General features: G+C 48.3%; 1 protein-coding gene across 2 annotated transcripts in view; it reads left to right on the forward strand.

Moving 5' to 3' along the window:
* Positions 1–2,466: 2,466 nt before the first annotated feature.
* Mlph (melanophilin) overlaps positions 2,467–15,425 on the forward strand; it is a 35,816-nt gene continuing 22,857 nt past the window's right edge. For both annotated transcript variants that reach the window (XM_031368912.1, XM_031368913.1), the window contains exons 1-3: positions 2,467–2,624; positions 9,133–9,266; positions 15,157–15,378. In XM_031368912.1, the coding sequence (XP_031224772.1) occupies positions 9,157–9,266; positions 15,157–15,378 (332 nt within the window). In that variant the 5' untranslated portion in view covers positions 2,467–2,624; positions 9,133–9,156. The remainder of the gene's footprint in view (positions 2,625–9,132; positions 9,267–15,156; positions 15,379–15,425) is intronic.

Here is a 15,425-nt window from a genome sequence, read left to right on the forward strand (position 1 = left end):
CCAGCCTAGGTTCCAGGTCAGTAAAAGGGAGTGAGGTGGAGGGTGATAAAAAAGGGTACACGTGTCTTCTGGCCTCCTCACACACACTCACATGCACATACATGTATATACCACACTAGCACACATAACATACAAGTGTGTATAAATACATATATGTACATGGGGGGAGAGGGGAGTGGTTGCTAGATGCAACTGATCCGACCTGATCCTTTGGCATGTCCATGAGAATGTCGTGGAGACAGGCAATCTACCAAAGGCAAAAGGTCCTGACAGGGAGTGTCCTGTTTCACTGATTGAAGTCTGAATTTCTGTTCTGTAGAAGGCCACCCTGGTTCAGTACACACTGGCATGTGTCCACCCATAAGTCCCTCACAAGTGGCTGAGGGATATGGGGGGTCCTTTGTGTCACACCCGTGACTTTTTATAATTTCATGATTGCTTCACCAATTTTAAAATTGCTTCCACCTTGCATATACTCTTTGACTCAACTAGAAATTCCGAACTTCATTTTTATTCTAAGGATCATTGTTCTGAGTATGTAAGGAGAGTTGCAATCATGCCTGCACCATATAAATCACACTAAATATACAGTGTTGATATTCATATCTAGAGTGATATTTGTGGAAGAGTTATCTTTAAAAAAAAAAAAAAGAATCTGTCCACCAGTAGACACTGAGCAACCGTGCAGTGCATAGCCTACATCACCAGACAGGATGAAATGAGTTTCTACTGGCCTTAGTGAGCATTTGCCAGGAGCTTACCATGTGGGGGACTCCACGGTGTGTTGTGAGCATTGAGTCCAAAACGACTTACTGCTGCGTTGAATTTATTATTACTAACACCAGGTGCCCGACAACAGTGAGCCTGCGGGAGGAAGGCGGCCTGTTCAGGGTGAGGCAGCCAGAAAGTCACGCTTCTCCCAGGAACCCCAAGTCACACAGCTGCTTAATCACACACACAATCACATACCCAGTCATATGCACATACACAATCACGTACATAGTCATATGCACACACACAATCATGTAGTCATATGCACACACAATCATATACTCAGTCATATGCACACACAATCATATACTCAGTCATACGCACACACAATCATATGCTCAGTCATATGCACACATACAATCACATACACAGTCATATGCACATACACAATCACATACATAGTCATATGCACACACACAATCACATAGTCATATGCACACACAATCATATACTCAGTCATATGCACACACACAATCACATACACAGTCATATGCATACACAATCACATACATAGTCATATACACACACAATCACATAAACAGTCATATTCACACACAATCACGTAGTCACATGCACACACACAATCACATACTCAGTCATATGCACACACAATCATGTAGTCATATGCACACACAATCACATACACAGTCATAGACACACACACACGCACACACATCTGAAGATGATCTAAAATGTGTCCTCTGTGAGTCCCTTTCCTCTTCTGATGACAGGGAATAAATGGTACTATCACATCTGTCTTTCCACCCTGGAGCTATTTATTACTTATGTCTCTGTCTCTATGTTGCAGATGCCACGACTGAGTTGTAAAAATTTTCCCTAAAGAGTAGAGGTCTCTCTCTGTAGCCCTGGCTAGCCTGGCTGGAACTCAATACTAGCACTAGATTGGTCTGAAACTTTCCGCAATCTTCCTGCCTCAGCCTCCCGAGTGTTGGGATTTTTGTGTGTGAACTAGCACACACTTGGCTGAGTGAATTTTTGTTTGTTTTTTAAATATAGCAATGGGGAATAGGGTTAGGGTACTCGGGAATAGGGTTAGGGTACTCGGGAATAGGGTTAGGGTACTCTTATGCTGGGGCATTGGGGGAGGTGTGATTCTTTTAACATCTAAGGCAGATCTCTTGGTGGTGTGTATCAGACCCCAGACCTATTGGACTTTTTCCAGTAGTCAAGGCCTTGGCGGGACTGCTCAATGGAGGGCTGTGGGAGAAGGGCGCTTATGAGTCCATCTGAGGGCCTGGGGGAAAGCGACTCCAGCTGGAAAGAAACCCTGGGTTCACAGTCTCATTAACAAGTTGGTGACTTTGGGTGGGGGCGCTTTTCTGATCCTCAGTTTCCCTGTCTGTGAAGCTAAGTAAAGAGTTAAAACGGGTATTCGAGGAGGTACTGCGTTCTCAGAGTTTGTGGTTTGCAGCAGGTCCCTCCTATCTGGGACCAGAGCCCAGTGGTGGAACTGAGCGCACAACTTCAACGTGTGTGCTGCTCTCAAACGGCTTGGGGACAAGGAGGCTCTGTCCTCCACACCCACTTTAGAGCCTCTCAGGAGGGCCACTGGTGTCTGCTCTGCTCTTGGCCTGTCCAGGCACCCTAGGGTGCATGTCGATCCCGGAGCTGGGCGGGACAGGAGTAGCCCACGTGATCTGAGCAACAAGCTGGGCAGGACCAGTGCCACAGCTGCCTGGATCTCTGCACTCAGCTTTGTCTAGCTCAGTGCACCCTGACCCTACACTGGCCTCAGTGCCTGGGGTTTCTCTCTCAGGACCTAAGAGAAAGAAGCAGAGGCCAGGACCCGCAGAGCCAGGGCCAGAGGCTGAGCATTCCCAAGAGAGAGGCTGGTGAGTGCACCAAGAACCTGGGGCTTGCAGAACTCCCAGGAAAGGGAATCTGACTCAGAGAAACCCGAACCCCAGGTTTCTTCTGGATCACACTTAATCACAATGGGCTAAATCCTTGGGGAGGCCATTTGGGGCTAAACAGTCGGTTTTAATCAAAAGCTTCCTCGAGCTAAGAGCTGGTGCCCCCGGGAGACTTGGACTGGCGCCCAGACTGAGAGAGGCTATTTGTATAGAAACTTCCCCCTGGCCACCCAGCTAGTTAGTCTTGGGGGAGCAAGAAGAAAGCAGATGGGCGCATGAACGAGGCACCTGCCCCCCTCCGGACTTCTGAAAGCACCAGGCCGTGGAACCATTTTTTGTTGGACAGTAGGTTCCCCCAGGCCACCCCCAGGCCACCCCCAGGCCACCCCCTCCTTATTGTGAAAATGTGAGGGGAAAGGTGTGTGGGCTGTTGGCATCTCAGGCATCACCCCGCTGTGTCCAAGCCTGTGAGGGAACTGAGTCTCACAGATCCAGGAAGATTTCACAGCGCACACACCTATGTCCTACTGACCTGAACGAAAAACATAACTCTGCTTTTATCTGAGATGGGTTGGCACGGTTGTCTGTTCTGTTTCTGTGCCGGGGCAAATTGTCCATGTTTCCTTCCGAGGGCTTTGAGTGAAAACGAGGGTTCAAGACTCTCCTAGATACCCAGGTCATAAGTCTCAGGAAAAGGGGGTAGGCTAAAGACCAGGGGCAGCTGGGCAGTGAGGTTGGTGCATCCCTGAGCCTGATGGCTCCCTGAGCCAGATGTGTGTCATTTGACACCCCAACTGATTACAGAGCCTTAGCAAGACACAGCAACAGCTTTCCTGGCTAAGAGCATCACCCCTCCCTGCCCAAGTCTCCAAGGTGTCACTTCTTAGAATTAGAGCATCACCAGGCAAGGTGGGGAGGTGTGCTCTTCCATCTCACCCAGCATCAGTGTCCCATCTCCAAACTGGGTACCATAGTGGGTGCCTCACAGGATTCAGAACCTGGTCCAGGCACATGTGTGAGAAACTGGTGGGTCTTCCTGATGCATTAGTGACCCTGAAGAGCACTTGGGGAGGGGTGAGGTTGGGGAGGGGCAAAGAGGACCCCAGAGCCTGTAGGCTAATGACACCTTCCCTTCCCTCAGTGTTAATGGGGGATGGCCATGTGTGCTGGCCACGCAGTTAAGGCACCTTTCAGGGCTCACCATCTTGTTCTTTTCAAAAACGACTTCTGAAAGAAGATACACACATCCCTAACATGTATGTACCCTGTACCTTAGCGCCATGGTGCCTCTTACGTCTAAGTTCCCAGCATCATACTGGGTTAGAGAGACCTTTGTAGATAAAGACTGGCTTGTCTGCTTCTAGTGCCACCTGTCTCAGAACCTTGCACATCAATGACTGTGAGCAAACAAACTGAGGAACAACTCAGCATATGCCAGCTGACAGTGGCAGGATTACCCGGTAGAGACAGGGACAGTGAGTAGAGCAGGGGGGACCTGAAGCACCCAAGCTGTCTGTGCCTGAATTGGATTGGAAGCCCAGTTGTAGACTCTGCAACTGCACCTGGTTCAGTTCTCGCCACAGCCCGGAGTGGAAGCTTTGCATGTAGATCAGAACCGATGGCCATGGATAAGTGAGGCTCCCCGAGAGCCAATGGGAACGAAGAGATCAAGCTAGAAGTGATGCCAGGCAGCCTGGCTTGCAGGAGCCTTTCCAGAGCTTCACGGTGGCACCTGGCATGTCTGTGGGGGAAAGGAGTGCTTCTGAGTGGCAGTGTGTTCACCCCGCTTCTGGAGTCTTGAGACCCCAGCACCCCTGTGGTGGAAGCCCTATCCACACACACATAACCACACCCAGCTCTGGAGTTGGCTCCAAAGGAGTCACGGCTGACACCTCTGTTTACACCTTTATCAGCAGGACCCGCCTAGTGCAGTCAGGGGGTAATCCTGCCAGTCAGTTGGCATGGATGAGTTGTTCCCCAGTTTGCTCACTCACCATCACAGACGCACCAGGTTCCGGGGCAGGTGGCCCTAAAAGGGGACAAACCAGGTCTTTACCTACAAGTTTCTCTTCGGCGTGGCCTAAATGTTCATTCAAACCTTTATTTAATACAAAAAGACAGCATTCCCTTGGAACTCTGCAGTCAGGTCTAGTGGTCCCTCTTAGCTCTCCTCTCTCCTCCCTGCTGGCCACTCCATCTGATGCCTCTCTGTTCCCCATTATAATCCTTAAGTAACTGGGGACAGACAGCTGGCCATCTCAGCGGTTTGAAACAGGATTAAAGCAGTGGAGCAAAGAGAACTTGAGAGTGCTTTGGGGCTCAGGAAGCTCGTGACTGGGTTATCAGCACAGACAAGGAACAACCACAGCCTGAAGGCATTGCCCTGCCCTCACAAGTACCCATCCCCCTGCCTGGCCAGACACGGGGCAGCCCTGAGCCTTCCAGTGGTCTGGCACATCCCCTGTCCTTCACTGCTTTAAAAGTACAGATTTACAAGAGCAGACCCACTGGGGAGGAGCAAGCAGGGCAGGGATGACAGGGAGCTTGCTGGAGGCTGCAGACCATGCCTGGCCAAGGGGCTAGCCTTTCACTTACTTCAACTGAGCACATCTTATGCTAGACTGGGCTGGGCAGGGAAGCCATCAGCACGTCCCCAAAATGCCACTGACTATTAGTCTGTGCACCTTAAAATACTAACATCAAACCAATTCTTCATCTATACAACGACAAATACTCATGAGGATTCCCTGGTGAAGCCCTTTAGTTTGTAGGCAATCCTCAAGAACTAGTAATTTAAAAAAATGATTCGTCAAGTCAAGCCCTGAGGATGAGGAAGGAGGTGGCTTGTCCTTTGGCTTTTCCTTCACACTCAGGATATAAGCACCCACAGACATTGATTTCTACTTCAGGAGATGAGAGGGTGAGAACCCTCAGCTGAGGGTCATGATGCTCCTCTGCTCCAAGAATAGAGCCTGAGTGACTCCGTGCCCTGAGAGGCACTTGCTCTAAAATGATGAGAATTCGGGATGAATGAGCTCCAGTCACCCATCAGATAAGAACTTCTTGTTCTGTTCTTTGGAAGCCAGACACCACGTGTCGGGGGTGGGGGGGTGGGGGGAGAAGAGGAGGCCGGAGAGTGCACCAGCTCCCGTGACACTCTCTTGCCCGCCCTGAGACACCCTCTGAATGCATTCCTGTGCTAGAGGTTGGGAGTATTAAGGGATGAGCAAAACAATATCAAGAAGTTATCTTTCACGGATTTGAAGACCCACAATGTTGGGGGCTATGCTGGTTGGCAGTGGTAGACCCTGGAAATTCATTTTAATAGCATCTGCCTGGGTGTTATTAACTTATCGTTATTAACATGTTATTATTTTCCTTTTCTCCTTGATGTGGAAAAAAAAATACCTGACAAAAGCCACCGAAGGAAGAGGTTCCTTTCACCCACAGTTTTAGGAGGCAGTCATAGCAGGGAAGGCAGGGTGGTGATTCGGGACTCAGGCTGTGGCAGCAGGAGGCTGAGGCAGCTGGTCACATTGCACCCACAAGAAACAGGGATGGGTGCTGGCACTCAGCTCAGTTTCTCCTTTGAATGACCCCAGCCCATGAGATGGTGCTCCCCACATTCAGGATGAGTCTTCCTTTCTCCATTAAACCTCTCTGAAAACGCCACCACAGACCTGAGCAGAGGTGATCCCCGTCTAGTCAGGTTTGATAATGAGGATTAATCATTATAGCTTTTCTTGTTGTTAGTTGTGAAGTTGTTCTTGAGATATGATCTACTATGTAACCCAGGCTAACCTCCATGCAGACATCCTCCTGCCTCAGGCTAATGAGTGCAAAGGCTAGGGGCCACAACTAACCTCCATGTGGCCAAATTAAAATACTTCTCTGACACAGAGCCAGTTCTTCTCAAACGTTCATACTGACTGCTTCTGACTGGTGGCTGTGGAGAGTGAATCTCAGAACTTGAAAGCAAGTTAGAGACTTCCAGGTTTGCAGGAATATATCTTCATTGACAATGGAGAATCTTCCCTTATGTATCTTCATTGAGAACATGGCACCACCTCCCAATGGAGGGCTTCACTGACCACACCAAGTGTGAAGTTTCTTCATACTTCTTAGTGGTCAGTAAGGTTTTGTTACTGTTAAGTTCCCTGGGGACAGCAACTCTGTGTGACCCTGGCACATAGGTCCTTTCTATGCTCCTCATGAGAGCACCTAACAGGTCCCCTTCTCCATTTTCCCAAGAAACTAAGTCAAATCCTCAAGGAAGACTTGCTGGGGTCTCTCAGTTCTAGCCAACTTGCAGTCTCCCAAAGCAGGTCTTTCTAGCACTTAAATACTGTCCTTCCTAGAACCATATGGTCTTTGGAGCCAGCTGGACTAGGAGTCACCCATCAGCCTCCCTGCGGGACCTGCTACAAACAATGTGGAGCATAGAAAGAACCTATGTACCAGGGTCATCCAGAGTTACTGTCCCCAGGGAGCTTAACAGTAACATCCATAACTTCACTGACCACGAAGAAGGATGAAGAACCTTCAGAGGGTGGCAGTAGGAAGTGACCAGCAAAGGAATAGAACCTACTGTGTGGTCAGAGAAGCCCTCCATTGGAAGGTGGTGTTGGGCCATTGTTCTCAATGAAGATGCACGAGAGAAGGTCCCCCATTGTCAATGATGCCTCTAGTTTTATACCCAGATGTAGTGTCACATCGATATGTGCTGGGAGAACCATGCAACATCTCTGTACAAAAATTCAATAAGAAAGCCTATCTTCCTCTGCTCATCTACACCATGACTTTCATTGGCCTGCCTCACACCCACCGCCTACCCTACAAAGCATACAGATCAAAGCTGTTAGTGACTACTAAGGGAATAAACATCTCCCGACACACATAGGGAATCAGTGGACCAGCTATACTAGTCCATTCTAACATGCACAAAAACTGCCTGAGGAGCTTGCCAAAGTCTTCAAGGTTAGACAGAGCTCAGGAATCTTTATCCTAACCAGCTTCTAAAGGAGGCTGTCTGCACAGACAACACTTAGAGAAATGAAGTCATCGGGTTCTGCCATCTTTCTTTGTGATATCTGAATTTTTCTTTCTGTGTTCTTTGACATTGACATTAACAAGGATGTCAGGTTTGGAGAACTTCAAAATATGAAGTCTAAGTCCATGTGAAGATGCAAATAGAGAATGCCAAAACTCAGAGGCTGAGGCAGGAGGATTGAGAGTTTCATTCCAGTCTGGATTATACAGCAAGACTATGCCTTAATACAATTAACTCATCAATCAAAATCCAATTGATTTCCATGCTGTTAGGTCAGCTAGAATCACTGCATGCCAGGGGCTCACTGCTCTAAATGCAGCTGAACTGTTCAGAACCCTTGAGAGTGCTGGCTGTTGGCATTGTTGGGTGACCTTAACACCCACTGGGCACAGGAATTCCCACTGGGCAGTCTCTCTACTGATCTCTCCCAGTAAGCAGAGTGCACTCCCTAACCATCTTACCCATGCAAGCGTTTCTTCCTGTAGTGTCACCATGGGCCATGCATGAATATTTCTGGAGCAAGCACATTTGGCATCATGCTAGTATGACCTTCCCAGGGGGTCTTTTTACCATGTGACAGCCCTAAGCAAGAAGCCCCCACCCCAGAAGACTGTAAACCTTTCAGAGAGTGAGGGATCATCTCAAACCTTTCTTTTCCCAAGGTGTTGGCTACTTTCCTAGTAGCCATGACAAAAGACTTGGCAAAGCCAACCTAAGGAGGGAAAGATTGCTCTTTGTCACACAGAGGACATGGGTGACAAGTACAGTGGCAGGAGCATGAGGTGGGTGGTCCCACTGGTGGTCACACTCCACAGTCATGAAGCAGAGAGAGAGAGAGAGAGATGTATGATGGTTCTCAGCTCTTTCTCTTCTCTCCTTGTTCTTCAGCAAGGAACCCTAGCCCATGAGATAGTGTTGCTCACATTCAGGGTGGGTCTTTCCTCCCCAGCCAAACCTCTTGTAGATACACCCAGAGGTGTATCATCTAGATAATTCTAAATCCAGTCACGTGGACAGTGGAGTACCCATCATGCCTACATACGGAGCCAGTCTTCAAAGCACCCTTGTTTTCTGAGCCCAGGACTATCAGCTCTGAAGGTCAATGGCCCTTGGAACTCGGAACTTGAGTTGGTTTAGACATGATTTTCTCTTTTACGAGTAAATGTAATGAGGCACTCATCTTACATAGAAAAATAAGGGTGGTTTTATGCATATCCCAGGGGCAAGAACTAAATTCTTACATGTCTACTTCTGTTTATTTAGCTGTGCAAGATTCATTAAATGGCCCTAGACATTAAATACCAGACAGGTATTCATAAGTTTAAAAACCTATTTGGACCAGTGCATATCCGTGGGTGTTTTTGCTGATATGCCTCATACTCTGTGAATTACTTGGGCTTTCTGGAGTTGATTAGCTGTGGCCCTGTGACTTTCCAGGTGTGACCTGGATGAGGCACAGAGATGGGGAAAAAGCTGGACCTTTCCAAGCTCACAGATGAGGAGGCTGAGCACGTGTGGGCAGTAGTTCAGCGGGACTTCGACCTCAGGAGGCGAGAAGAAGAAAGACTCCAGTAAGTGTCTGGCTGAGCCATGGAGTTCAGACTCCTTGATGTCCCAAGTGGCTGTCACTCTGGTGTCGTGGGTGGGTATGTGGCCAGAGGAGCAGGGTAAACAGAGTGGATGGGAAGCCATGATCTGGGAACTGGCTTTCCTTTCAAGCTTTGGTTTCCTCGTTATGGAAATAGGTTTTCTGTTCTCTGAAGAGCACCTTTGGGCTTGACTCCACTTCTGGGTGCTGTCTCATGAGCCATGTGGTCCTGAGCTCCCCACCTTTAAGAGAGAAAAGGAGCTAGAGTGTTACTTGGTGAATGTTGTTTGGCTCTGAAGGGATTCAGGCAGAGGTTGGCTTCCATCCTGTTCAGGAATGTAAGGGGCACCCCTCTTCCTGGCTAAGCCCAGCTGTGCATCTCATTCTCCCCAATACCTGAGATCAAATTTACCTCATTGCTTACACCCACTCTGCCATACTTCTGCCTCTTCCCACAAGGAAAGGCGGTTGGCCTGTCTGGTGCCTGATCCCTTCCCTTGGTGTCTCTTGGGTTGGGTCAGTGTGTTGAGTGAGGCAGCGACTCTGAGCAAAGGCTGCACAGAATCAAAGGAAGACAACTAATGGCAAGCCTGAAAAATGTAAGGCTTTAAGACCATGCGGACTCTGGGGGTCAGCATGTACAGGTCTTGAGATTGGGGAACACAGCTCATGGGGCCCCAGAATTCAAAACCAGGAGGAAAGAGTGTCGTAAGAGGTTCCTATCTTCAAATAAGGGTCAGACATTGTATTTGATGGCTGTTTTCTCCCTCTTCCTCTTCCTCCTCCTCTTCTCCTTCCTCCTCTTCCTCTTCCTCCTCCATCCTTCCCTTCTTCCCCTCCCTTCCTCCTTTTTCCTTTCCTGCTCCTCCTGCTCCTCTTCTTCTCTTACTTCTGATGGTAGTCTCACCACATAGCTCAAGCCAGCCTCAAACTCAAGATCCTCCTGCCTCAGGCTCCCCAGTGATGGAGTTATAGGATTCCCGGATCAATTGTCTATCTTTTTAGTTTCCTTTAGTCTATAAGCTACACACACACACACACCACCACCACCACCACCACCACCACCACCACACAAATACACACACACCACATACACAGCACTCTACACACAACACAGACACACAACATAGACACACACCGAGAGTCACACACTGCTCTCCCCCTCTCTCTTTCCTTTGAAGCATATTGTAGGAGCTGGCAACTTAATGCCTTTGTCTTCCCAGCCCTGTCCCTCTGACCTTTGCAGTAGGGCCCCTTGTCTCACTTTCCTAAACAGAGAGAGAATTCCAGAGGTGTGACTCTTCCATGCATTCCATATTGGCACGAATCACCTGGGTCTTTTAAAAGTACAGAAAACATAATCTCATGTTATTATTTTTATACTATGCAAACATAGCATTGCCAAAGCAAACCTTGGTGAGAACAGCCAGCTAAGTCTCCCCTTGTGAGCACCTCCCTCCTGGGACACCCCCATCCTGGACCTGAGTCGCCCAGTACTATGTACAAAGAAGGAGACCTCAGCAGGACTGGGAGCCTGCACTCTGCCTTGTCCTCTGCATGAGTATTGGAAGTCCTCTCAACATCTCTTCCCCCAATCTCTTCCTCCTCTCTTTGGAATCGCTGTGCAGCTTCAGAACCCACAGAGAACAGCCAGCCTCAGTGACTCGTGTCCTTGGGAAGGGAGTAACTGAAGCACACTTAAATGATACATCCGTCCAAAGGGCGCAGCCCACTAACCAAATATTAGAACTGCTAACCTTCCCAGAAAGGCAAATAGGTGGTAGTGTGCAGTTTTGATCTCTGCAAATACACAGGAATTCCTGAGATAATCCATGGAAGACCTGTCATCATGAGACACCGACAGGCAGTCGGGCATATTTTAAAATCAGCAAAAGGGGCTGGAGAGGTGGCTGAGCAACCAAGAGCACTTGTTGCTCTTCCAGAGGAACCGGGTTTGATTCCTAGCACCCCACATGATGGCTCACAACCATCCGTAGCTCCAGTTCCAGGGGCACCGATACCCTCTTCTGTCCTTCATGGGCACCAGAAATACATATGTACGTGGTACACAGATAGACACTGAGATTTAAAACACTCATACACTTGAAATAAAATTAAAATTAAAAATCAGGAGAAAACTAAGAAAAGTGAAAGTCACCCTTGGCTGGTCCATCATCCCTCCGGACAGACAATGAGAGCCAGGGCAGCAAAGAGCAATGGCTGACAGAGGAAGTCATCTGTCTGCCAGGGCTGGAGATTGGCATTGGTGTGAGATGCCAGTGAGATTCAGCTTTGGCTCTGTCTCCTGCATTCACACATGCCCCACCCCATCCTCCTCAGCGGTTTCCTTTCCACCTTGACCATTCCTTTCCCAGGGTCTTGAGGAAGGCTGCCACACCCCTTCCTTCACATCCCTCGCGTGGTTCCTTCCCTCCTTCCTACCCTCTAGCCTCTGCCTCCAGGCCTTTCTCTCTCCTTTCTGTTGCCACCTGCAGCAGGCTCTGAGGGCCAGGCTTCCTTTCAGTGACTCATGACCGTCCTCTGGTCTAGCCTTGGATTCCCTCTTCAGCCATGGAGTTCAGCTGCCAATGTAAGGCTGCCTCTTTTGCATGCTGACTCTCTGGAAACACTGCCCCAGCAGATTTCACCTCAACCACGATGCTCTCCCCTTAATCACTGCTCATTTACCAGTTCCAGCTGGCCAGCATCAAGGGTCCCAGCAAAGCAAAGGTCTCACTTCAATAGTTCTGCTGTCTTGTTAATCCCAACTCATTCTTCAGCCCCAGCTAACCAGAACCATGTAATCTTAATTCAAAAGGACAAATGACCCCCAGTAGTCTTTAACTGTTCCTGTGAAATTTCACAAGGCAGGCCACCATCTTCTGCATTTCCTTCAACATTAGCCCAGGCCTCCGTTTTCTGCGTTTCCCTTCAACATTCATACTTCCAAGCTCCTACAGACCGGCTCGCTAAGTTCTCAACACTCAGTGGCTTTTAGTTCCAAAGCCCTTCTCCAGTCTTCCCCAAAACATGGTCAGGTTTGTCACAGCAATGCAATCCCCCACTCCTGGCAACAACTTGTCTTAGGGTTTCTATTGAATAATGAAACACCATGACAAAAGTAACTTGTGGGACGGGGGTGGGGGGAGGGTTTATTTGGCTTGCACTCACTTCCACAGCATTGTTCATCATTGAAGAAAGTCAGAACAGAAACTCAAACAGGACAGGAACCTAGAAGCAGGAACTGATGGGTGGAGGGGTGCTGTTTACTGGCTTGCTCCCCATAGCTTGATCAGCCTGCTTTCTTATAGAACCCAGGACTACCATCCCAGGGATGGCACCACCCACAATGGGCTGAGCCCTCCCTCATCAATCAGTAATTTAAAAAGTACCCCACAGCTGGATCTTATGAAGGCATTGTCTGAATTGAGGTTCCCTTCTTTCAGATAACTCTAGCGAGTGTCAAAGTGACATTAAACACTAGCCAGCACAAGTAGCTAGTTGCTCCTGTTCAATGATGATGTGTTCTGATGTCTGAAAAGGTGGGTGGAGCCAAATCTGTAGACACTGTGCCTCTTCTTATATATCCCTACCCCAGACAGAGTTGAGAGCATAGGCGAGGGACAGGAAGAGATTAACAGCACAGCTAAGAATAGAATAGAATAGAATAGAATAGAATAGAATAGAATAGAATAGAACAGAACAGAATAGTTATAAAAATAATCACAAGAACTATAAAAATTCAATACCAAAAACCAAATCAACAATCAGTAAGTGGGCGAATTAATTTAATAGAGAGAACTCTCAAAAGAACTGTAAACAATAGGTACTTCAAGGGGGCGATCAATATCAGGGAAATGCAAACAAAAACTGCTTTGAGATCCCATCTCACCCCAGTCAGAATGGATACCACTGAGAAAACCACTGACAGGAGCTGGCAAGGATGTGGAGAAGAGGAACCCTGTTCGCTGCTGGCATAGATATAGACTGGTTGTGGCCACTGTGGAAGCCAATATGGAGGTTCCTTTAAAAAGATCTCAGCTAGCTATGCCAGGCTGGGCACACATCCAAAGGATTCTCAGTCAACACACCACAGAAACACCTGCACATCCATGTTTACTGCTGCAGTGTTTCAAATACCCAGAAAGCGAAGCCAGTCTAGATGACCGTCAACAGACAAATCAATAAAGAGTGTGTGGTATATCTACACAGTCGAATTTTATGCAGCCACGGAGAAAACAGAAATGGATGCAAATCCATAAATCTTTGTTAAGTGAAGTCAGGCAGACTCAGAAAGACAAGGTTTACAGTTTTATGCAGCTATGTGTGTTTATGTTTGTGTGTTTCTAAGTCACAAAACTAGAAAAAGGATCATGAGAAGAGAGAAATAGAACTTTTGTTTGTTTGTTTGTTGGGGTTTTCAGGGAGGGGTTTGGTTTCTTAGTTTTGTTTTGGGGGGTTGTTTGTTTTGTGGTTTTACTTGTTTGGTTGTTTGGTTAGTTTATTTTGTTTTTTGTTTGTTTGGTTCGTTGGTTGGTTGGGTTTTTGAGACAGGGTTTCTCTGTGTAGCTCTGACTGTCCTGGATCTTGCTCTATAAATCAGGCTGGCCTCGAACTCAGCTCTGCCTGCCTCTGCTTCCCAAGGGCTGGGATTAAAGGTGTGTGCCACTATGCCTGCCTGGCTGGAGAAAGCTACCTTAAGGGAAGTGGGAATAGAAAGATGATGGATTCCATGGAAAGGAAAGCATAGGTAGGAATGAACTAGGAGAGGGAAAGGAGGAAGCTCCGGGGGAGGAGGGGAAGACACGGTTGAGAACAGAGCATCATGACCGCATGAAGAAGCCAGGGACGAAGCCCAGTACATTGTATTCTAATTCAAACTGTATAAAAATGTAACAATTAAAATTATGACTATTCTGTGTGTGTGTGTGTGTGTGTCTGTGTGTCTCTCTGCCACTCTGTCTCCCTATGTGTGTGTTGCTCTCCTCTCTCTCTCTCTCTCTCTCTCTCTCTCTCTCTCTCTCTCTCTCTCTCTCTCTCTCCTACATACCCTTCTTTTTCTTGTTGGCCATTGAAGTGGGCCATTGCCACTTCACACCAGATGTCACCTCCCAGCACCCCATGGAAATTAAAAACTTGCAAGTCCCCCAGAGACAGTGGATCCAGTTGTCTTGCTAATTTTTCTCACTAAGGACAGATTCCCGTTATCCCATGTAAAACTAAAAATATTACGTTTGGCAGATATTCAGTGAAACTGGTAACAGAAAGGGTACATTCATTGGGATCTGGGGGACGTTTTTCAGTCTTCCCTCTATACTGCTGGTTCCACTTGGCAGGCTCGCCAGGAAGCTGGGTTACTTCAAACCGGACATTCTCGAAGAACAGGTTTCTCCTGGAACTTCCGGGTACAGGGTGATTCCTGTCTGGACCCTTTCCAAAGCAAGCACCTCAGTCCGGCTCTGCAGGAAGTCCTGGGCCTCGGCTCCGTGCTTGCTGGAAGACACCCTAAACCACTTGTTGAGGAAATGTCACCCGGTCCTGCCCTCGGGATTGTTACCCACAAGAGAAGGCACAGGGTTCAATGTAAATGCCACAGATATACTTAACGGCAGTGCCGTTTCTGTGAAAATCATAGGTTTCCGTCTCTAGCCTACCAAAATTGTGTATGATCTAAGCCCAATCTATTTGTCCCCTCCAGGAAGAGGGCAAGAAGGCTCTCTGCCGTGAGCCAGTGGGTGATTTCGCTCTGCTTCGGCCACTGCCCTTTGCCTATGGAAATGCCCCTCTGTCTGTGTCCATTCACACTGCGCGCATCCACACATTGGTTGTACAAACAAGCTCTCTGATGTATTTCTTATCCCATTTTTTCCAAGGGGGCTGAAGGGCAAGATACAAAAGGAGAGCTCCAAGAGGGAGCTGCTGTCCGACACAGCCCATCTGAATGAGACCCACTGTGCCCGCTGCCTGCAGCCCTACCGGCTGCTTGTCAACAGCAGAAGGCAGTGTCTGGAGTGCAGCCTCTTCGTCTGCAAAAGCTGCAGCCACGCCCACCCAGAAGAGCAGGGCTGGCTCTGCGACCCCTGCCACTTGGCCAGGTGAGGAACCTGAAGGCAGAGCCCGCCCCTAATGGTGTCTTAACCTG

Source organism: Mastomys coucha, unplaced genomic scaffold (assembly GCF_008632895.1).
Source record: "Mastomys coucha isolate ucsf_1 unplaced genomic scaffold, UCSF_Mcou_1 pScaffold14, whole genome shotgun sequence".
Lineage (NCBI taxonomy): Eukaryota > Metazoa > Chordata > Mammalia > Rodentia > Muridae > Mastomys > Mastomys coucha.